Source organism: Plectropomus leopardus, chromosome 22 (genome assembly GCF_026936395.1).
Source record: "Plectropomus leopardus strain MGB_pleo_1.0 chromosome 22, ASM2693639v1, whole genome shotgun sequence".
NCBI classification, from domain to species: Eukaryota; Metazoa; Chordata; class Actinopteri; order Perciformes; family Serranidae; genus Plectropomus; species Plectropomus leopardus.
Genome location: NC_142197.1, coordinates 18,647,576 through 18,670,064, shown reverse-complemented (window position 1 = coordinate 18,670,064; position 22,489 = coordinate 18,647,576). Strand labels below are relative to the sequence as shown.

Sequence of the window (22,489 nt, the reverse complement as noted above, 5' to 3'; positions counted from 1 at the left end):
TAACAGTATTTCCTCCTCACTTCTTCCACTCATACACGTGATTGTCACAGTCTGAACATTTGGGTACTTTTTCTTTTCCCACCTCACGGACCTAACCACATATCCAAATGTGGATGTGGTAAATTTGTGGTGGAAAAAAAAGGAGTTATAAAGGAGCCTGTCCCGCGCTCACGTTGCAGTTCAACGTGACCCTTGGAGGAGGGCTGCGTGCCAAAACAAAACGTGATGCAAGCACAACACGAGAATGTGTGTCACATTTGAGCGAGAAGGGGAAATGGCCGCCATTGCCAAGATATTTGACCTACTTCTGGTTGCGCCGAGGAGAAGTGGAGCACAAGGGCGCAACAGAGTGCAACGGAGTGCAGGAGCGACAGGTCTACAGCAGGAGCAAACAGACTGACTTTGGAGACTTTTGCATCATGATAACAGGGTAAGAACACATTTATAATCTTTATTAACACCTTTTATAGCCTATTTCTTCATTAAAGTCGTTTTCATGAAGTTTTATGCTTTTCTTTATTGATGGATTTTGGATATCCTGTGCACTTCTGCAGCGATGAGCTCGTGTTGCGTTTGTTTGCAGTAAGGATTTATAGTTAGTGTGTTTACGTCCTGGCTGCGCTCCAACAATGAGTGTTTTGATGGAGACCACGTGACTGAGTCCTCGAGTGGGAGGACGTCCCCGCTGTTTTAAGAGTCCATAAACAACAAGTCACAGATAAGGGGGGACAAGAGCGACCCTCCCCGTGGGTAGTGCCTCCTAAAAACCTTTCAACGTGACAGTGTGTTTCCACGAGACTGTCAGAGACACCTTTCATTCCTCTACGTGGATTAACTGTGCGGAGTTTTTGGACGAAACACTCGTCAAACTTTTGAATACTTCTAGACACTGACACTAATGGTAAGAGACAGTTATGTATTTCTCCTTGTCTATTTCTTGTTAAAGATACTATTTTTCCACGTACTTTACCAAGTCGCTCGTTTTTGGTGTTATTTTAGCCAGGTTTGGTTAAAAGTAAGACAAACTTGACGCAGTTTTAGTAGATTTTTATCGCTTTTCCAGTCGTTAACGCGCATTTAAATTATTTACTGCTTGTGTGAATGTCAATTAACAATCTTTTGTTGTTGGTCGTATTATTCAAATGAGTACTAAGTGGCTGTTGTGTGTGTAATATGAGTGACAAGATATTTGTGTGTCGCATCTCATTGACCCACATCCGCAGCGAATCTAACTGCGTCACCAAGTATTTTCTCCACTCAAAACTTCACAGTTAAGCCCTCAAGTGAAGCTTTTCGGTGTTGTTTTCTTCGTCGTTACATGGTTATTGGCTTTAGTTGCAGACACAGTTGGTGCATTTTTAAAGTTTTAACTTTCTGTTGAGTTTAGAGTGGAGTATTAAGGGTTTTTCCTCGGTGTTTTCTGCAAGTGAGTACACCGACCACCGTAACTTGATCTGCATACCGCGCCCACTTCATTTTCGACACAAACAACTTTCACTCGAAGAGCAGCCCTGTTGGTGCATGAAAGCAATTACGGTTTTGGTTTTGTGTTGTTGCATCAAGTCTTTTGATATTTATCTAGCTTAAAAGGAAACATAATCGAGGGAATTAAAGTTGTGCGGGTTTACTCTATTATTACTTATGATTAGAGTGCGATGCACTTAAAAAAAAACGTTTGATTTTGTCGCCTGTTGTGGTTTCTAACACATGGTTTTTAATGTATTATACAAGCAGACAGACGTGGTAAAATTACAGGCTGTTTGGCTGGTGAAAGTGGTCTTTTTTTTTTTTTTTTTTTTTACTGGCTATATGTTATGTACGTGTCAACACTTGCGCAATGCCTGACCTCCCCCCTCAGGCCCCCTCTTGGGTGTTTTTGCAAACCAGCCTCTTACTTCTGTGTTCCCGCTGATCTTGTCATTAATATCTGATATGATGGCATGATATTGTTTTTACAAGTCACCTTACACACTTCTCTTCTCTGTCTTTAGATAATTGTGCAATTATAGCCACAATATTCAGTTTATAATTCTTGATATTTTTGTAGCCTACTATCTCTGGTTGGGGCAGGGCCGGATTAACCCACTGCGGGGCCCCTTTCCAGCCTCCCACACCCCTTAGCCACATTAACTTTGTGATCATTTCACGAAATGCAAATTTATTGAGGTATATGCACCATCTAAGCACAATATTAACTGAATGATACTGTTATAATGTTTTGGCCCCTACACAAGAGAGGATCAAAGAAAAGATCAAGAGATATAAATAGGGAAGTGACTTTAGGGCCCTTATCAATGTGATCAAAATTTTCTGTTAGTGATGCATATCACCTCATAAATATGCAATTAATCCTATTAACATGAACCAGTTAAATTTGCCACTGGGGAACCCAGAGGGTCTGAGGCCTTCTTAGTGGGTAAACTGAGGGGGGGGCATGGCATTAAAAAAAAAAAAATTAATTATTTAAGGAAAAACTTGGCCAACACCATATATATAATCATTCTGTGATTGTTTGCAATTAGCACGAGTTGCAATTTTAGGATCAATAGTACATTTTGCATTCATTGTAACAAATAAATAAATATATATAGATATAATGATGAGATCTTTGCTGGGGTCTGCAACAAACACGTTTTCCTCACGTCTGTAATATGTTTTGTATGGTGGGGCATCTCTCTAGGAGCTAATTAATGGTATGCAATGAAGCATTTTACCTTTATCAAAAAAACTGCATCTCCTGCAATTTTGATAGACATTTTAATTTTTATTTTGCCCATAAAAAAAAAAACGTTGATTTAGTTAAAAAATGTGCACAAATTTGCAACATGTATGACAGGCGTTTATTATAAGGCTCGATTATGTTTTGCAGCACCAGAAAAGGTTTTGATTAATTTATTTTTGTCTCATGTGACAGTAGTGGCTGCTGATCCCTGATTTGAGATCAGAAAAATGCAACATTTTAGACCTTAAACAGTCTAGTATTATATGATCAGCAGCAGAACCATATATCTCTCAACTCTAAAGTAGCTACTGCCCATCCCAGACATATCGTCCTCTGCTCCTGCCTACACACAGCTGATAAAGCACTGAGGCACAGAGAGAAGAGAGTCAGAAAGGGATGTGGTTATCATGCACCTACACATAGGACTATATCTCACACGACGTATATAGAGATAGTCCAGACTGATGTGATTAAGCTGGAGAAGCTTGGTAGCATATCAACTACCAGTGTAAAAATCAAATGCAGAATTCAACAGTGTTGTTTAATTTAACGTGTTAGACAGCAGCTCTGGTATGTGGAAACATTCCTCATGAGAAGGCCACACGGGCTCTTTCTCTATATGTGACCTGCTGACCTTCACTGTCGACCTTTGACTGGCAGACACCAGAGCAGGTGGAGCATCAGGTTCACTTTGACATGGCAGGGCAGTGGATTTAGTTGGAGATTTATTTGGTGTTGGTTCAGTTACCTGCTGCTGTAGTAATTACTCAGCAGGTTAGGGCACACATGTATTTGATCACATAAAACACAAAGGCGCCCAATTGGGCAGATACTGCCGGTTTGTCGGGGGATCTGGGCACTTAATAGCTTGTATGTTTGCAAGTAATTTATGCCAGTAAAACCCAGATCACACCTCAATGAAACTCTGCAGGCCTCACACTCAACCTCTGCCCTCCTCTAACACTTTGTGTTTGTTCTCTGACAGGGACATGGCCATGGCCCTTCCATCAACATCAACAGCAGGACCAGCTGCAGCCGCTAACCCAGAGCTCTCACGCCTGGGGGGCATCGAGGCCTTGAAATTGAAGGTGGGGCCGGTGCGGAGGAATCTCTTTGGGCCCGTAGACCACCAGCAGCTTCAGAAGGACTTCCAGCGGCTGCTCTGTATGAACGTGGAGGTGGCCAACAAGCGTTGGAACTTCGATTTCCACAATGAAATGCCAGGAGAGGGCTCAAACATCGAGTGGGAGGAGCTCAAGTACCAGGATGTGCCGGCGTTCTACCGCAGCTGCACGGTTAGGCCAGTGCCACGTCCAGTGACCAAGAGGCGGACGTCGTCCTCGTCGGGCGAGAGTTCCCCGGGGTCCAGCAGCTCATCTGGTTCTGGAGATGAGTACCTGGAGGTGACCACGAGGGGGTGCTACCGAATCCAACGACAAGCAAAACGAAGACAGTCTGCCATCACAGGTCAGTCCGCCAAATATCTTCAATAAAGCTATTAGGGATTAAGTTCAATAACTTTGCTTTTGATAGCCCTACAACCATGAAGCGACAACTGACCGGTTATATTTTTTAAAAAATTTAACACAAAATGCCGTGAAACACAATTGTCCTTTCTTTTTAATCTGGCACTCCACTGACTCAGTGAACTTCAGTGCTGCATTTCACAGCATTATCCATTTAGAGGTGGTGAATTTGTTTATTTATTTTTTGTGACAAAGTCTTTCCTTTCATTTTGTTTTCTGTTGACAGTCGCCTAGCTGTGTTAATGTGGACAATAGTGCTCTCTGCCCACCCCCTCAAATTAACTGGTTTTCTAACATTAGCCTTGGCCGCTCTTAACTGTACCCACCAGGTCTGGTGGGAGCTGACTAGTGGTGTCACTAATTTGGTGATAACCGCTACTAATTGCTACGGAACCCTGATTCTGCCCTGCAGTCTACGCCACTTGATCTAGTGAGAAACGGTTTCATTTCAAGCCACAAAACCCCTTCAGCATTGTTAATTATGTTAGCACCATTAACGGTGCTGACAGAGCTAACGTTGTTAACAATGTTAAAGGAGGTTTACAGCTCAAAAGCAGCTGTTTACTCACTGGGATGACCCTGTAAACCAACCATATGCTTATTCTCTGTCTTGCCGAGAACAAGTCTAACTTTTCCTTTAACATAGTTTTTATTTCTTAGTAATATATAATAAAAATGATACACTATATAAAATGACAACTAGGGCATATTTTAGTTATGTGAATTTCTGATTTTTTTTCTGACTCTGTGCTGTCTTATTTCACTCTCCAGATTTCTTCAAGGTGAAGAAGAGGAAGCTTCTGCTTTACAAAGTATCTTCTCGGCAGTAGAGCAGCACTAGACACAGTGACGACCACTTTGTGGTCGGCGTCCCTCTTCACCTCACACAGATATGTGTCATATCATATGTATATATGTAGCAAATTGTAATGGACTGTCAACAAGCTCATTCAGCATGGGCTTAAAAACTCCTCTGACACCATATACCTTAAACTTTCAGCACAAGGAAGCTACCATTTTCCTAGTTAATCAAGCTTAGACTTTAGAAACGGTTTTTGTTGATAATTATGAATATTATATATATTCTACATACTGTTTTCCTCAGCTTTTGACTATACTGTGAAGTTATTTTGAATGCACTCTTAAAAGAAAACAGGCTCTAGTTTTAAGAGGTTAATTTTGTTCTAAACAGGCCTTGGATAGTATTTGACCTCTGCCTTTTTTCTCCCTCTTGCTAAAAGTCATAAGAGGTTTTGATTAGATGAGTTACTATTCCTGGCCTTGTACCACACTTAGCCTTTAGTCTCACCACAGGGCTCTGATAGCACGAGTCAAGCCGGAGGTCAAAACCTCACCCAGGGCTCAAAATTTGGCAGCGTGACTGTGATTAGCTCCAGTGCAAAGGTCAACGGTGGAGGTTCAGCAATGAGGTAATGCGGCTGTACCTGTCCAACAGTGACTTAAATTCAAATGTGACTATTTATTTATTATTCATGATGTCTAAATCATCAAAATGGAAAAAAAAACTTATAAGTTAAAAAAAAAAAAAGCAATGTGTAAAACGAGGTAAAATAAGGTGTTTGTGGAAACCTGTGCCATTGCCCCTAAATTCTGCCGTAGACTAAAAGTCATTGTGGCTCATGTTCACTCCACCGTTGCCACTCAAAAATACGGGCCGTATATATATATTAACAACAAATATACGAACTGCAAGTTATATTCCCTTTTTTTTGCTTTGTATTATTTGCATAATGGGGCTGTAAAAATCGATATATTTTTTGGCAACAGACCAGAACATACCTTATTTAGTTGTGTGTTTTGTCAGCTTTATGCTTGTAATAATGTAGCATTTTCCACTCTGTCTTCATGCGATGTCTTGTAGGTGTTAAATACGCCTCTTTTCTCCATGAAGGGAGTGTAGTGTTTGATCTCTGTGTTGCAGCTCAGAGAAACCTAAACTTTTGGTAATTTTTTTTTTTTTTTTTTACATGAAGAGTCAGAGCTGCTTCACTTTTTTTTGTCTCCGTGACATTCTATAAGTGTTTGTGTATATATGCATATAAGTGTTTGTGTGTGAATGTGTGGGTTTGGTGTTTATCTTGAGGGTTTTATTTTTTCTACAAATTGTGGCAGCTGAGGCAGTTGAACCAAAGAGAAATTGCGGTGCCATTAAATTAGAAACACATCAATCGCTCACTGAGTGATGAGTCATGGGGTCACGGAGAGTCACAAACATGTCAAGATCTTAAAATATGTAGTGTAAACACACCACAACTGCTCAAGTAACAGCTTTGGTGACTGACAGGGGTGGAGTCAGGGGTGGCCTCAGGGGATCCGGCCCTGGATGTTTTCCCAAAAGCACTGAATCTGTGCTGTTCCCAAAAGAAGTCTAATATGACCAAGCCAAACGTTCATTCTGGGAAGTCTGCTCCAGCATAGTTTAACAAAAATAGGCCCAAGATTAGTATTGTTTTTTGGGCCAAATTGTAGGCTAACCTAAAATTGATTTTTTAGGTGGCAGGAGTCTAAATTACTCATCCTCAACCTTCATTCAGAATGATGAAGACTGTTGTAGAACAATTAAATACAAAATAGATGACTTTTGACTTTGCATCTATCATGTTTTTCCCAAATTACTTACAGATTCTGCTCTCTCAAATGGCTTAAAAATAGTGCTTACAGCTGCCATAATTCTTACTTCAGGGGATACCCATGGCCACCCTAAGGTGTTGGCTGAGCCCGAGTGTTTACAATGTCAGGCTCCACCCCTGGTGACTCAGATAGGATGTTCCTACTTTTTTCCCTACTTACAGTAATCCTAATTTGTATATGGAAAAAAAGCCATAGGATTAATCCACCTTTACTACCTCATCAAGTAATTCAGTAAAATAAATGTACAAGTTAAATGCAAAAAAAAAAAAAACAAACAAAAAAAACTACGCAGCCTCGCTTGTTTGTGTCTATAGGCGACAGAGCGAAAGAGAAACTGAGACAGAAAACAAGGGGGGTGGGGGCTTATTATTCTGATGTGGTAAAAGCTGTCGAGGTTCAGCGCTTCGTGTAGAGTTTCACATCAGGTAAAAGAGTCAGTGTGTCAGAGCGGGGCCCCAGCTCCGAGCAGAGGAAACTCTGCTCCCTCTGGGGGGGTGGCTAGGCGGCTTTTGTTCACTTGGCTTTGACAGCTTCCCCCAGAAATAGTAAGAGCTAAGGAATAGCAGTGGGGGGAAGGACGGGGAAAAGGGACAAACTTTAATAAGGGAAACTTCACGAGAAAACGTCTCAGACCCCCTCTAGATCAAAGGATTTCTCCAGCCAGACAAGTGGCCTTCGATTCAGACTCGCTTTTGTCCGCCCCTCTTTAAAGCCTCTCAGCCAGTCTTTCAGGAACCAACCGCCTCAGTCTGCGAGAAATCGGCATGAAAGCAGTCGTTCATAATCATGTTAATTCTTTCAGGGCTCAACAAGGCGATGTTTCACAGATCTAAAAACAGCAAACATGGCTATTTGAATTGTTTTAAATGAGTCAGAATTACTTGTTTGTTTTGTCAACTTTTCTTTGTGTGTGTGTGTGTGTGTGTGTGTGTGTGTGTGTGAGTGTGTGATGTTTGTGTGCACCTATCTTCTCAGACGAAACTTTCAAAGTCTATATTAACTTATTTCGAGTTTGTATCATTTTTTATGTGGGGATAAAATTATAAATTCCCCATTTTCTTTGGTATAACTAACTGTGTTATTTCTGAAACTATATCTTTGCACTACTTTAAACATTGTTGACAAGAGAACTATTTTTTTATGGTAATCTTAAAAAAAACCATACAAATACTCATTGAAAAACTGAGGCACAGATTAGGAATTTCTTGAGCTATTTTTTTTCCCTCCCTCAGACTTGTCCAACTGTTAAACAGAGTTTCTAACATTTTTCATTGTAGCCTTGTTAGTCTTCCTCAAGTTCATTAGGTGGAAAAAATAAGATCAAGAAAAACTAAAAATGATTAATGTCAAGACGAATCTATTAGTGTCTCATTGTGTTCAAGCAAACTTGGCTTTCGTAATTCACCTGTCGCAGCTATATCTAAATGTAGCGGTTTTTTTTGTTTTAAAACTTTGTATATGCATGAATGTATGATAATCTTTGTACACAGTTTGTAATAATTCCATTGTAATTTAATGTTGTTTTATGTACCTTTGCAACATGTAAGAAGTGTAATTGTATGTGATCAGAATCGTATCCTTTTGATTTTATTTGTAAAGAAAATATATTGTTGGGTTGTTGGTGCACTGTTGCCTTTCATATTGTTGTTTTCATATAGCGTGCTCAAAATAATAAAACGAATGAATGAGATTGATACAAACTACAAAATACTTGTCTGGGTTTTTTTTAAAGGTTTAAAGCCTTATGAACATGCATGGATTAAAAAAGCTGCTTTTCATAACATTTTGAAAAGCTATCACACTAACAAAGATAGATATATTACTCATTTTTAAAAAAATCTCATTTCTTAGTTCATAATGTACTTCAAACTCAGTAACTGTAAACTAGCAAAAACTATTGGATTAGTTAGACATTTTAGTTGTATTACATCTGTCAAGCAGACCCTGGAGATTTTTATTTTTGCTATATTTCTGCATTTTCCTTTCATTTTCTTTATTGTGCAATTGAATTTATTATAATATGAAATATGTTGTAAATTGCGTGTATACTGATAATCTCAAATATCCATGTGTTGAATGTATTCAATAAAGTTTGAGAGCAAAAAAGCGAACAAAAAAACACGGACTATTAAGGGAAGCAGAGAGGTTGGTATTTAAGATTTTTTTCTAGACTAGTAGCACCCCCTGGTGGGATTTTAATAACATTGCACACAGTCAATCATAAAGCAACTCATTAAGAAACTGGGCTGTATGAGCAGAAGAGAGACACAAATACTTTTAAAATTGGTACTAAATAATGAGAAAACAGAAAAAGTGCTGTGACATTCACTTACACTCAAGAAGTGGAAAACCTTCAACTCCCAGAAAGCACTGCACTGTACAGGACCAATAATGCTGCAGCCCACTGACCTCCGAATTTAGAGGTCGGATCTGGGAATGACATCTGAGTTGATAACGTTCCAGCATAACAAGTCAGTAAACCAAGCTGTTGTTAGCATTACAAGTTGTAGCTAGTGTTAACAATACCACTTCAGGCCAGCATAGTCAGTACTAGCAATACCAGTTGCTAACAACACATTATACTGTATTTTGCACATGCAACAATGAGCAACATGTCCACAGATAGAATCTGGACAGCACTGTGTGTAAAACTGTTTTAATGAGACACAAAGACAAGACAAAAAACTAATAAAAAGTACTTTCACTACTATTGAAGCCTCGAGCTGCCAAATTGGGATTTTGAGGTCGGAGTTGGAGAAGTTTCTCCAACTTTCCAAGTTGGAAATCCCACTTCAGGGGGCGTTCCAGTTGTAATGCTATGAAACTTGGTAATTTCGACATCGCAGTGCAAATGAAATCCACCGTAAATGCTCCTGCTTGGTGGGTCACGCAGTGCGCTTTGACACAGAAAACAATATGGCAACCTGCTTTTGCCCAGTTTTACCGTTCGAGTTTGGTCTGAGAGAGAATGAGTGTGTCGGGTCTCTCTCTTGATCTGCTTCTATACCCTTTGGTTTTTTTTTCCAAGTCAATGGTAAAGGGCAAACAAAAATGACGAAGTACAATCCGTTGGTTGAGCAACATCCTTCGAGCCATCTGCCTGCAGATGAGCAGGGAGATCTGGATGCTGGTCAGATGAAGGAAGTTTATCATACTACCCACACTGTGGGTAGTAGTTAAAAGTAGTTAAAAGCTATAATTAGTACCGTTCAGAAAGAAAACACAATGTATCAGATCAAAGTATTACAAAAAATAAAAAAGTCTCCATATACACTTGCCACCCCTTTATCTTTTTCCAAACTGCTATAGTAAATCTCTTTCTTATGACTTAACTATCCTTTAGATTTTCGTTATCTGGACCAAGAACTGGGCATGTGTTTATAACACAAAGTACTTTAACTGGAGTAAGTGCCTTAACAATGTAGAACTGTCAAGGAACCTGTTTTTTCACTTTCTAAAAGAAGATACGCGCTATGCTTCATATGCCTGTTTGTGTGTATAAATATGTATGCATGTTAATATGTAGTATATCTGCAGTATAAATTTGTACGAGGTAAACTATTTAGTGGTTTGAATTGTGATAACAGTTCACTGGCCCTCTGTTTTCAGATAATATATTGTTAACTTTTGTTTTGTTCATTCATATATATGTATATTATATATACATATATATACATATATATACATATATTTTTTAAAATGTTTTGACTATCATCTCATTGTAAGCATTACGATATTTTTGTATTTTCATTTTTTAAAATTTCTATATTTATTTATTTACTTGTTTCCTAATTTATTTAGTTTGTGTGTGTCCGGGGAGGGTGGGGTGTCTTTGCTTTAATGTCTCTGTTTATATTTACTGAAAAACATCTACATTAAATTTGGGGGAAAAGTTCACCTATTCAATAACTGCCTTATCTAAGATATTGTCTAGATAACAAAATTTGCAAAATGCAGTTTGCATTTATTTAAAATGAAATCTTGCATTTACAGTTGTTAAAACTAGACATAAATAAAAATAAAATAAAACATAAACCACAGATAGTGTTACACATTCCACATAAATTTCAATTTACATTCTGTTACAGTTGGCAAGTTCAGAGACATCGGATGTTCACTTCTCATTTTAAGCTCCAGTGCTTGAGGTTCAGCAGAAGGAGAACATCTCATACCAGAAATGATGACACAATGATGCCTCGCTGTCATACTTCATAAATGTTAAAAACACTTTACATGATCTTCAAGCAACGGAGCAAACTAGCCGTTGTGTTTTTTGGCCTCAGTGGCTGGAAAATTACAAATTCTGGGCTCTTACTTTTTAAAAAAAGAGTATTTAATTAAATAATTCTATTAGACAGCATAATCATGAAAGATGGAGACAGAGGGATGACATGAAGCAAAGTGCCCAGGCAGGAATCAAACCTGCGGCCACTGCAGCAAGGATGTAGCCTCTGTACATGGGGTGCCCGCTCTACCAACTGAGCTACTAGGCGCCCCAGTTTCTGGGCTCTTTTTATTGATTTAACCAAAATGATACAAAATTGATGGCTGTTTCCTGATGACAGTGTCTAGTTAAGTAGACAACCTGCCCAAACATTAACTGGCATACGGATGGTGTAGTATGATCATTTTTTCCACACTGATCATGAGCAGTAATAATGTAAAAGACAAGTACTTCACCTCCACTGGCCTTAAAAACATCAATAATTAATCTGTTGAGAAACAGATTCAAATTCCTCAAACGAGCGTGCAAATATGCAGCTTTCGCTACAAACAAGCAAAACTTGTTCTTCTGCAATGTCAGTAGGCAGTTTGCACCAGAATGTGCTTTAGGCATGCGGCACTGTAAACTAAAAGTGTAAGACGAGACAAGGGTAGATTTTCTCATCATGTTTCAGTCAGTTTTTGTTTGTGTAGGTTTCCACAGCGATAGTGTGTGACTTAAGACACTTAAATTTTAAAAAGGAATGAGCAGATACCGGTCGATGATTGACACATATATACAGCATTGAGAGAACCAGTCCCCACATACAGTATTATAGTTTCCAACCCTTCTTACACAAAACTGTACATAAGGGAAATCAAGTGGCTGAAAGGTGAAAGTTTCCCAAAACCCAGCTAAGATCTGAGTGCTAACTAAAATATTCAATTTGATTACTATACTACAGTGCAATATTCATTATCTTGACCAAAAACAATAAGACTATCATACATATCTACAAATGCTGACAATAAATTTCTAGATTAGTTATTATTCACATTCGTCAGGCAATCCCAAACCCCAAATTGTCTCAGAGGGCCTGATCTTTAAGTTAAGAAGTTAAAAACTTCTCTGATTTAAAAGGCCAAAATTCATTCAACTAGATTTAAGATGCATTTACATTTTTAAAAAATTACATTTAACATCCATTTCAATCCTAAAATATATACAGTGGTACATTCTGTGATGGCCCTGCAAGGCCTCAAATCACAGACTGGAGAGCGAGGTCCCTTTTAAAGCCTTTTTCAATCAGGCACTTCAGCTCAACCTCTAAATCCTCACACTAAAAAAGTGTACATCTACATTTTTTTTTAATCTTTTAGGCAGTGGATAAAACTTCAGCATTGTGCTCCAAGACTCTCGAACTGCTTACATTGGTGTTTATAGACAAACAGTGGTCATTGTGGGAGTTTAACTCTCGAATTCTGTGAGAAACATAATCCCACAAATCTTTCAACCTCCCAAAACTCACCTAAAAGGTACCGTTTGTGAGCAGCTCTGTTGTCACTGAGAGAGTAGGATCATTACCGCTGGCAGATGTTGACACTTTCACAGCTGGCGCCGCAGCGCTTGTCTGTCTCTCCACATGGCACACACCTCTTTGAAGAGCAGGGGCGTGATGAACACAATGCTGCCCCCTGTCTGTAACAAAAAAACCCAAAAGGACAGGTGTCAAAGTGTTTTAATGAGTGGCAACCTCTCAGGCTGAAAAATAGAGCCAAAGCTCAAGTGCCAAAAAATGCAGTTTCTCTAATGGCCACTTGTGGGTGGCTCCAAAAGTGAGTCAATCCCCAAAAAATCCCATGTTAAAATACCAAACAATACCAAAATTTTGACTCGTCTCATAGTTGGAGAAAGGCACTTGTTACTAATAACATTAACAATGTCTCTGTTCATTAACTGTGCTTTTCCTACTGTGACCTGTCAAAATGTCATTGTTAAAAAGGCCGACTGGAATTCCAGGCAATCGTCTTACCATGACCACGAAGAAGTTGAACACACACATCCAGCCCAGCTTGCTCTTAATAAGGGACACCAGGTACTACAGGATGACAGAGAAATGGATACACGAGTTAAATTTTATTATTATGAAAGTGATATTGCAAAAATAAAGTCCAAAGTAAAACCACTGCAGTGCTCTCATAGTTGACATCCATTCAGAAAATGTAACTATTTCATAATGCAACAGCCCCACCTCTGTAAACTGTTTTTTTTTTTTTACATAACTAGGTCAACCGACAAGTCGATGAATACTTACATAACCTAACGATAAGTAAAAACAAGTAGATTTGAAAGTGCAAGCTTACCTGCATGCTCTGGTATAAAAAGCAGATGAGATGACATTTGCCTTTTATTTGAAGGGTCAAAGAGTGATGTTAACTAATTTATATTTTTCTTAGACATGAGCTCAGACCTCTCCATCCTTCTGTTCATCCTCAGAGACCCCCCCTCTGGTACAGAAACTCCTTTCACTTCCACCATAAAGGTGAGATGAGCAAAAGAAAGTGGATGAGCAGTTTACTGATCACAGACTAAATGTGCCAAGTTCTTGACACAGCTGTTCTTTTTCTGTCCCCAAACACTATTTGAATCATCGTCAAGAATCGATAACAACTGGATTTTATCGGCAGAATCGGAATTGATAGAGGTGAACCAATGCCGAGCTCTAATAACAAACAGTTTGTCCGTATATAATATCTTGTATTTTTGTTCACCTGTCCTCCAGCAGCTCCAATACTCCCAGTTCCATCCACTATACCAGTGACAGTGGCCAGAGCCTCCTGACTGCCCCTCAGAGCCTCCTGTCTCCCCAGGTCAGCAGATATGGCGGAGCTTATCATATTCGATGGACCGCCAATGAAGAAACCAGTTATAGCCAACAGCACGGCGTTTATCACCTGGTCATTAGGTGAGTCTGACGAGGATGGAGAGAGAGAGAGAAGTGTGATGCTGTAGTAATACCAACATCAAGCTAATAGAATTAGATTTTGGTCAACTGTTGCCGATTGATTTACTGTTAATGAATTTATTAACTAGCCATAAAATATACTCACGGCTGTATCCCACCAGGGATCCCATCGCCAGAAGCAGACTAAGGGCCAACACTGGAGCTCTCTTTCCCATGAAGTCAGAAATCAAACCCTGAACTGTCCCTCCTGACACGGACACAAAATGACAGACAGAAAAATACAGCTAAAATCCAAACTCTAAGGATGTTTAAGTTTAGCAAACTTAAGCAATTGTGAATAAGGTTAGAAAACATTGTAGTAAACAAGCCACTGTGGTCAGCTTCCTGGATCAGAGAATATAACTTATATGATTTAGGTACAGTGAGAGGTTCATCAGGACACTGGGGTCTTTTTGTAGTAGTGTTGCTGTATCAGGAAGTGTTAACTCTAGGTATACATTTAACAGCTTTGTGTTTAGATTGTTAGTACTTTTTAGTATCACTATTACATCTCTCCATTTTATTTCAGTTTTATCTTTTCTTACATTCTATTTCTACAATTTTTAAAATTAATTTACTTAATTAATTTAATTCTAGTTTATTCCATTTTTTTGTTTTTTAATTTTATCATATATATTTTTTCTTATCACACACACACATATATATTTATATGTAAGATGGAAAATGTAATAAATTATATATATATATATATATATATATAATTTATTATCTTTTCAATCTTTTTTACATATTTTTTTCTGATCACATCTCTGTCTGTCCATGTACAAAGGTTATCACAACTAAGTGAACTACATAAGATATTACTCAATAATTTGGGGGGAGATTAAATGCACATCAGTGCATTTGATAAAAAAAATTATATTTCAATCTAACATAAAAGCTTTGACACATGAACATGATCTGGTCTAACAACCAATGAAATCAAGTGGGTTTATTCCGTACCAGTATTAATATCCCTTTAAAAAAGTGATCATTTTTAAACAACTCCAGCTTCAGCGAGACTATGATTAAATGAAGTATGGGAGAAAATGCCTAAATCTCCCTGCTGCTCACCGATGATTCCTCCGACATCATACCACACAGACAGGCGGTCGGCCTCAGCCTCCTTCCAGTGGTAGTTGTTGCTCAGGTAGAAAGGAAGCCAGAAGAAGAAGGAGTAGTTGACCAGCTTCAGACACGCATAGGCCAGTGAATACTGCAGTGCAAAAACATGTATTTCTGTCATTTAATCTCCGTTTGTTGAGATGTATTTCTGTTGATTTGCTCGAGATGTGGACTCACAGGTAGCACTCCAGGCAGACAGAAAGCCTGGCAGAAGCCGATGGCTCGAGGAGTTTCGTCCAGAGGTTCGTCCGGCTGCTGAACGGAATGGTGTGTTCTCCCGTACACCTCACCCTCCACCTCATCCTCCTCGTCACTCATCAGAGGCCTGTGGCTGTCTGTGTCCGTCTCCACTGGACTCAATCCAGTCTCTGACTCCAAGCTCAAACCTGACACACACAAACGCACATTTAACTTTCCCAAATTCAATCAATTTAGGCAATCAAGACACTTAACTGCTTTTATTCCAAGTTCAAAATGGCTTCTGTGGGAATGAGGTCAATTTGAAGTGCACATAGAGTCAGGCTTAAAAACTAATGGCAGTGCAAACACACATAAAAACACTTAATCAGGAATTAAGATTTCATCTTGAAAATTTAGGCTGTTATCTCAGTAGCACTTTGAGGTAACGTTGGGATGCACCTGGAAACACTGAATCTACACAAACAACACGTTTTTCTGACATGTTCCTTGCTGTCCTTACCGACTTCTTTTGGGGAGGTAAGCAAGCCGAAGAACACCACCACCCCACCAGCAAACTGCACCACTGAGGTCACCAGGAAGGCATACTGCACACAGCAACATAAGGTACGCTACATCAGCATTTAGTTGTGGTTAAAGGTTTCAATAATGTGTGTTTGTGTGTGTGTGTGTGTGTGTGTGTTTCTTACCTCATATCCATACTTGAGCACACTAGAAGCCAGAAAAGCCCCCAGGATGTTGCCTACAGAGGCACAAGCGCTCCACAGGCCAAACACAAAGCCACGACTGGAAAACATCATAAAGTTCAATTAGAAAAAGTTATACATGTAAAATCATTTAATTGGTCAATTTTAAGATAAATACACTTCAGAACATACGATATTTTACTAAACACAACGTCACAGGTAGCTCAGCCTTATGCCATTTTTATATTTAGCAATTTCTGTCCTGTCGCTGAGGAAAACCGGGTCTAAATGGCGTCTATGTTATGGCCGCAGCCCCGGTGAATGAATGTCATTGTGCGAGTGTGAGCGTGTGTGTTTCCGTGTGTGGGTGTGTATCATAAAGCTCCTTTTGACAGGCATGACTAAATATTTCTAGGCTGGATAGATGTTGCAGTTGTAATATTTGAAGAAATGTCAGATAAAGGCAGGTTTTGTAAACAGAGGAATGTCACGCACCCCGTCTTGCCGAACCAGTTGCCCATGACGGCAACCACGCAGGGCCAGACGGCTGACTGCAGCAGGCCGTTCAGCACCCACAGCCCACAGTACAGATAGATGTTGTAGATGTGGAGCCATTCAGTGAGAGTGCCAAACACAAACTCCTGCAAACACACAGACAGCCACAGTTGTATTCCAGAAATATGATAAACTATTCAATGTATTGGGAACTATGGAAGCCCATAATGAGGAAACCTTCTTGGAATAATGTGTGAGTATCTTAAAATTCTCATTACTTTGAGAAGGTTTTTCATTATTTTGAGAGACTGTCTCACAACTTTGAGAAGTATTTCAATATGTTGAGATACTATGTCATTATTTTGATGAAGTTTTTCATTACTTTAGGATGTTTTTTTCATTATTCTGAGAAAGTTTGTTATTATTTTGATCAGGTTTCTCATTATTTTTATAAGGCTAATTACTTTGAGAAGTTTTTCATGATTTTGAGATATTAAGTCATTATTTTGAGAATGATCATTATTATTTTGAGAACCTTTTCCTGACTTTGAGAGGTTTTTCATTATTTTGAAATACCAAGTCATTTTTTTGAGAAAGTTTTTCATTAGTTTATTTTATTTTGCGAATGTTTTAATTTATTTGAGATACTAAGTCATTATTTTGAGATTTTTTCATGACTTTGAGATACTAACTCAACATTTTGAGCTACTGAGTCATACATTTGATAATGTTTCTCCTTATAATGACTTAGTTTTCCCTTTTTTCCATCACATTGGTGTAAATGGGCTTCCTTAGCAAACAAATGTTAACTGGTCTTTCATATTTAATTGAGACACTATTCATCAAAAGCATGCAAACTTTACCACTTCACACTAACAAAAGAAAAAAATCTTAAAAAGAATTAAACACACAGCTGAGCACAAAGTCTATGTACTCACCACTGCAGCAGAGCCACACAGGCCGAAACAGAGCACGTAGCGCAGGTTCACTCTGTCCCCGATCACACCACTGAGATACAGACCCTGTGGACAGGACCAACACAAAGTGACACCAATGACACATGAAGATCGAAATTTCTGTAGCAGAAGTCACTTCTCTCAGAAGCTTGTTACACTCATGATAATCATGTTTGCTACGCACCACTGCATATGAGAAGAGGAAGATGGAGTCCAGGGCTCCCAGGAACAGAGTGGCCTGCCTCTCATCTGCAAACAGACGATTGTCCTCCCATGTCTGCCGCGGTCAAAACAACACAGTAAATTATATACAGTTTATCTACAACTGACGTTTAAATGTTCTGCTGCTGCTCAGTACCTCGCCAGGAGAGTAAGCTGCTGCGCTACCATTCTGGACAGACGGCGTCCACTGGGCTGAGATGCTGACTTTCACATTGCTGAACGTCTTCCTGGACGCATGTAGCAACACATAGCTAGAGAGACAGAATAGAGTTTTACCCAGCAAAGTAAAGGCAACAGGAATTTGACAGAGATTCATCTAAACCATCCATGCAGTGTGAATAGATAAAATGTTTTCAGCTAGAGGGGATGCTGAGCACTGGTAAATAAACCGGCACAAAAATTCTTGTTCTGTTCAACATCGGTTTAAGTACTAATGGCTGGAAAATGGTAATTATTTATATAATAATATCATAATATACTATATAACCTAGTGATAGTTGCCTGGGGCTACCTAGGGTAACATAAGGCATGAAGAAGGTTAAATTCCAAAGTAGTAGTGGTTCAATTCCGCAAAAAAATTACAAGAAACACTGGAATGTAACATCATTATCTATGACACAACAAATGTCTGAAATCCTATGTGAGCCAAATATTTTCTGCTGAACAGCAGATTTCACTGCGTGCTGCTCCCTGCTGCAGACGGCACTTTACTCCTGATAGCAGTGTTTTGATATGACCGCACACGTGTGATACCACATCTACTGTAATTAAAGATTAACAGCACTGACTGACATCAACATATGGCATGAAACTTACTGGGTGCCCATAAATTAAATTTATATCTTGCTCTGTTAACTCTGCTATGCATCCACCATGAATAGGGTTTAATAAATGTATATAAAATGAGTTTGATAAAAAGCAATACTGATGCAAACATGTTATTGAAACATGACTGTTATAAAAGCATCTCCTATTTTTGTTTTATTTTCACAACAAGAAGTTTTACAATTCATTTTCCCTACTTTTAAGACCTAACCTGTGTGGCAACCCTGCCTATTGGAAATCAGTACTTATTGTCCATGTTATCTTGACCTCGTCTGGCCTGGGTTAACCTTGCCTGATAAACCTTTCACCTAAATTTACAGCTCATATTTATTCACAGTGTGGCTTCCTCTTGTTCAGCTCTGCTACCTTCTTGTGCTTTGCTCTTTTGTCTCACTGGGATTTGAGTAGCTAGCTGTTGTTGTTTTTTTTTTTTTTGTAAAAATCATTTTGACTTGAATGGACTTTTTCCAATTAATCCCAACTAAAGAAATAGGCTCATTGATGATAATCTTAAAAACAAAACACAAAAGTCTTATTAAGTCATACTAGACAGGTCAGCTGTACCTGTCTAGCCTTCATTGGGTTTCCAGTTACTCTGAGGACATGTCTGGTATCACAGGGTCATCTAGAAACTAACATTTACAATGGTAGCAGGTTTGAGAAAGCCCTTTAAAAGAATACTTTCTTTTCAAATTGACCATTTGTAGATCAACTTATCTCACTGTTTTAGGTTAAATTTATGAAGAAAATGTTTTTCTTGCATGCTTCTTTGCAAGGTGAAAAAAAAAGAATCCAAAAATGCAGGACACTATTGGTAAAAAAAAAAAAATCCATTTACAAACACTCAAACAACTCGTGCAGTATAAAACAAGTCTCATTATCAAGTCTTATGCTCAGTACTTTCTCTCAATACTTGCATTTTTGCGAAAACCTTTTTCTTTAAAACACTTACAGTTACAAGTAGTGTGGATTCCACTGAGTCGCCTCAATGCTTTATGAGACTGTTTTTGCAGAAGTGTTTTAAATTGTAAGGTTTTGTGCAATGCATGTGTTTGTGAAGAACTGAACATGCAACTAGAGAAATGAGGTCTGGTTTATTCTGCATGAGCATGAGTGAGAATTTGCAAACAGATGACATTTCTGCTGATGTTAAACTTGGACCCCGTTCACTGTAATTCATCAACAATTTTCAATTTTTTGAATATGTTGATATGTTGAATTTTCAAAAATTCAACATATGGTATACAAATGGTCATTTTGTGGGTGAAGTGTTCCTTTAAGATGACCTAGATTACCTAAAGAAGGTGAGGAGGAAGGCAACCAGATGATGATGAGTGTACTGTGACAGGCAGCCACAGCACGAGGGAGGCATCACAGGGGCGGCTGGGGGGAGGAAGAGGAGATGGAGGATGAGAAAGGAGGTGGTGGTGGTAGTGGAGGTCTTCAGGGGGAACGGCAACAGGACAGGGAGGGGGTTCAGCTATAGTGTTCCACTATGACAAGCACATCACTGGGGAATAACAAAGAAAAGACAGCAGAGGAAATCAGTGTTAAAATGCTCAACTGTACTAATACCAGACAACAGCTTACACAAAATATTACGACAAGAGAAGACAAACTTTTTTGTTTCCCAAGATGAAATTCAAGTCTTAACAGCTCATGCAGAATACTAACATCAGCAATATATTAGTAGTCCTTTGAAGGTTGATTGAGAACATAAAACTACTATATTTATGTATGAGTGAAAATTCAAGAGTGTAACATCCCAATGATTAGTGTGCACTGTTTGAGTTCACCTGAGATTGTAGTGACCAGCACATGATTATTTTACCTCATTCCACCAGTCCTCCATAAATCCCGTACTAGAAAAGGCAATACTAGCTTGTACAAAGTATCCATCCTTTTGAGGAATTAATGATATGAATAGATTACCTGGTCTGAATGATGGGGTGTGTACTGGCACCCACAGGTATCAATGGGCCCAGTGTGTGCAGCCTGCCTCTGAAACCATTACACCTCCCCCACCAGGCTGTTCAGCTGTAAGGGTGCAATGCCCCATGGTGTTTACACAAGACTCTACTACCTTTTCCAGTCTCGATAAGAGTCTGTTTCAGCTTGGAGTATCTGCTGATACTGACTACTGATCCACTACTGGTGCTGTCACTCCCCCAGATTTGAAATCTGTGCACTTAACAGTGTGGAACTGGTTAGACTTGTGTTTTAGAAAAGAGCTGAGGTTACTGCGGTGTGAAAACTGGTACAGTGACTAAATTAATGTGACTGTTAATGCAAACAAACATTCTTTTTTTTATGATACTGACAAATAAACTGTCTATAATGTGGCTTGTTTATGCCGTTATTTTGTGGCCAAAGTCGAAAATGATGGGAACCACTTGTCTGAGAAATACTGACATGAAAGTCAATTGCCGCACTTTCATTTCCTAGATGAATAATTTCATCATCAGCCAAAGTTTTTCACATGACTGTTACTCCACCCACGCAATCCTGGCTATTAACTTGGCTGCAAGTGAGGGAGTGAGTAAAGCACTTACTTTGAGACAAGTGTCCGACCTAAGTTTGAGTGAATCCACCTCAGCAGGACAGATCCTGCATTAAAAAATGTACAAGTATGTCAATATCAACAGGGAAAGGTACTATAAGTATTGAAAATGAAAGCGGTTCATGCAATTAAATTAATTTTCTGTCAATTAATTAATCATTTCAGCTCCACTGGGTACTGTTGCATAGTTTATCTGATTAAAAAACAAACAACAACAAAAAATTTATGAGCTCTTCATATATTTTGAATGCAAAAATCTAAACTTTTAAAGTTAAATACAATATTTCCCTCTGAAATGTAGTAGAATAAAAGTAGGAAGTGTCATGAAAGAAAAGACTCATGTTAAGATAAGTACCTCCAGTATAGTAAAAGTACAGTACCTGATGTACTTCTTTTAACTCCACCTCTGCCTGTCTCAGCATGTAACCATTCGTTTAGCAACACACCATCTTATCTGTTACAGGCAGGTAAATGCTCACCTGCAAAAGTACTGGCCGGTGGCCATTTTCAAAGCCCTGCAGATATGTTAACTGACAGGTGGGACTATGACACTGTACACTTCATACAACACACCAAACTAAAAGCGAACATGTAAGCAGGAGGATCTGTTCAAAGGACGCCATTAATTTTCTGCAGATTTCAGACCAGCCTTGTTTGTACCTCTGTTTTTATGACTTTAATGTGAAGGGAATGATTTAGCTTGTTCGTAGAAGAACCACTCATCTCTTAGTTGTAGTACAGCAGTAAATGAACACATATTAATGGAATATTTTGTATTTTCTCGCTCTTTTAGGGAGCATTTTACACTTCTTCTCCCACAGCTGTGCATCTCTGCCTCACTGAGAGACACAACGTTAGCTAGTTTTAACGTTACTGGATTGAAAGAGCCTGAAGCTAAACGGACATTTCCGGGTCCGTTACACGTTTAAAAATCACAACACACACCTACGAAGAAAAAGCTGCCGGTTACAGTTTCGTGCTCTTAATAAACACACATAAAACAAAATGTTTTCTTACCTCTTTGCTCGTGTTGCCGTTAGCTGCGTTACTCTCGGTGTGGCAACAATTTGTGTTTACTGCTGCTGAGGACTCCTCCTGTGTCACGGGCGCTGCTGCGCGTGGAGCTCAGCGGCGCTCTGCTGCCACCAGCAGGACAGGAGGGGGACAACAGGCCTGATCAACCGAGGACAGGAGGGGGACAACAGGCCTGATCAACCGAGGACAGGAGACAGCAGCTGTTCAGCTTTCACCTGTCACAGAGTTTAAAAACTGCCCCGCCAAAAACACTCCAGTCCACTGCCTGACGCTGCAACA

At 39.1% G+C, this 22,489-nt stretch overlaps 2 protein-coding genes across 4 annotated transcripts; one reads left to right on the top strand and one right to left on the bottom strand.

The window, feature by feature from the left end:
• Positions 1-271: 271 nt before the first annotated feature.
• Positions 272-8,608, top strand: cdkn1d (cyclin-dependent kinase inhibitor 1D). 2 transcript variants are annotated; one of them, XM_042511367.2, is made up of 3 exons: positions 272-430; positions 3,708-4,189; positions 5,020-8,608. In XM_042511367.2, the coding sequence occupies exons 1-3, from the start codon at positions 420-422 to the stop codon at positions 5,076-5,078; spliced, it is 552 nt and encodes a 183-aa protein (XP_042367301.1). In that variant the 5' UTR covers positions 272-419; the 3' UTR covers positions 5,079-8,608. The 2 variants fall into 2 exon arrangements, with proteins under 2 accessions (XP_042367301.1, XP_042367302.1); XM_042511368.2 differs by lacking the exon at positions 272-430 and adding an exon at positions 683-901.
• A 2,235-nt stretch (positions 8,609-10,843) lies between these two features.
• Positions 10,844-22,349, bottom strand: slc37a3 (solute carrier family 37 member 3). 2 transcript variants are annotated; one of them, XM_088072956.1, is made up of 15 exons: positions 22,193-22,343; positions 21,168-21,222; positions 19,911-20,125; positions 17,927-18,041; positions 17,753-17,845; positions 17,551-17,634; positions 16,613-16,758; positions 16,121-16,217; positions 15,934-16,018; positions 15,411-15,619; positions 15,183-15,324; positions 14,215-14,316; positions 13,876-14,075; positions 13,137-13,202; positions 10,844-12,802 (listed from the first exon to the last, which is right to left on the bottom strand). In XM_088072956.1, exons 3-15 carry the CDS (start codon positions 19,985-19,987, stop codon positions 12,710-12,712), a joined length of 1,509 nt encoding a protein of 502 aa, XP_087929082.1. In that variant the 5' UTR covers positions 19,988-20,125; positions 21,168-21,222; positions 22,193-22,343; the 3' UTR covers positions 10,844-12,709. The 2 variants fall into 2 exon arrangements, with proteins under 2 accessions (XP_087929082.1, XP_042367512.1); XM_042511578.2 differs by lacking the exon at positions 21,168-21,222 and having other exon boundaries at positions 22,193-22,349.
• Between the last annotated feature and the right edge of the window lie 140 nt (positions 22,350-22,489).

Bases quoted from the DNA above. Each gene is read 5' to 3' on its own strand.
- cdkn1d (XM_042511367.2), top strand. The intron at 4,190-5,019 runs GTCAGTCCGCCA...TTCACTCTCCAG, and splicing joins AAGACAGTCTGCCATCACAG to ATTTCTTCAAGGTGAAGAAG.
- slc37a3 (XM_042511578.2), bottom strand. From the start codon at position 19,987: ATGCCTCCCTCGTGCTGTGGCTGCCTGTCACAGTACACTCATCATCAT. The intron at 16,019-16,120 runs GTAAGAAACACA...TGCTGTGTGCAG, and splicing joins TGCTCAAGTATGGATATGAG to TATGCCTTCCTGGTGACCTC. The intron at 12,803-13,136 runs GTAAGACGATTG...TTTTTGTTACAG, and splicing joins TCAACTTCTTCGTGGTCATG to ACAGGGGGCAGCATTGTGTT.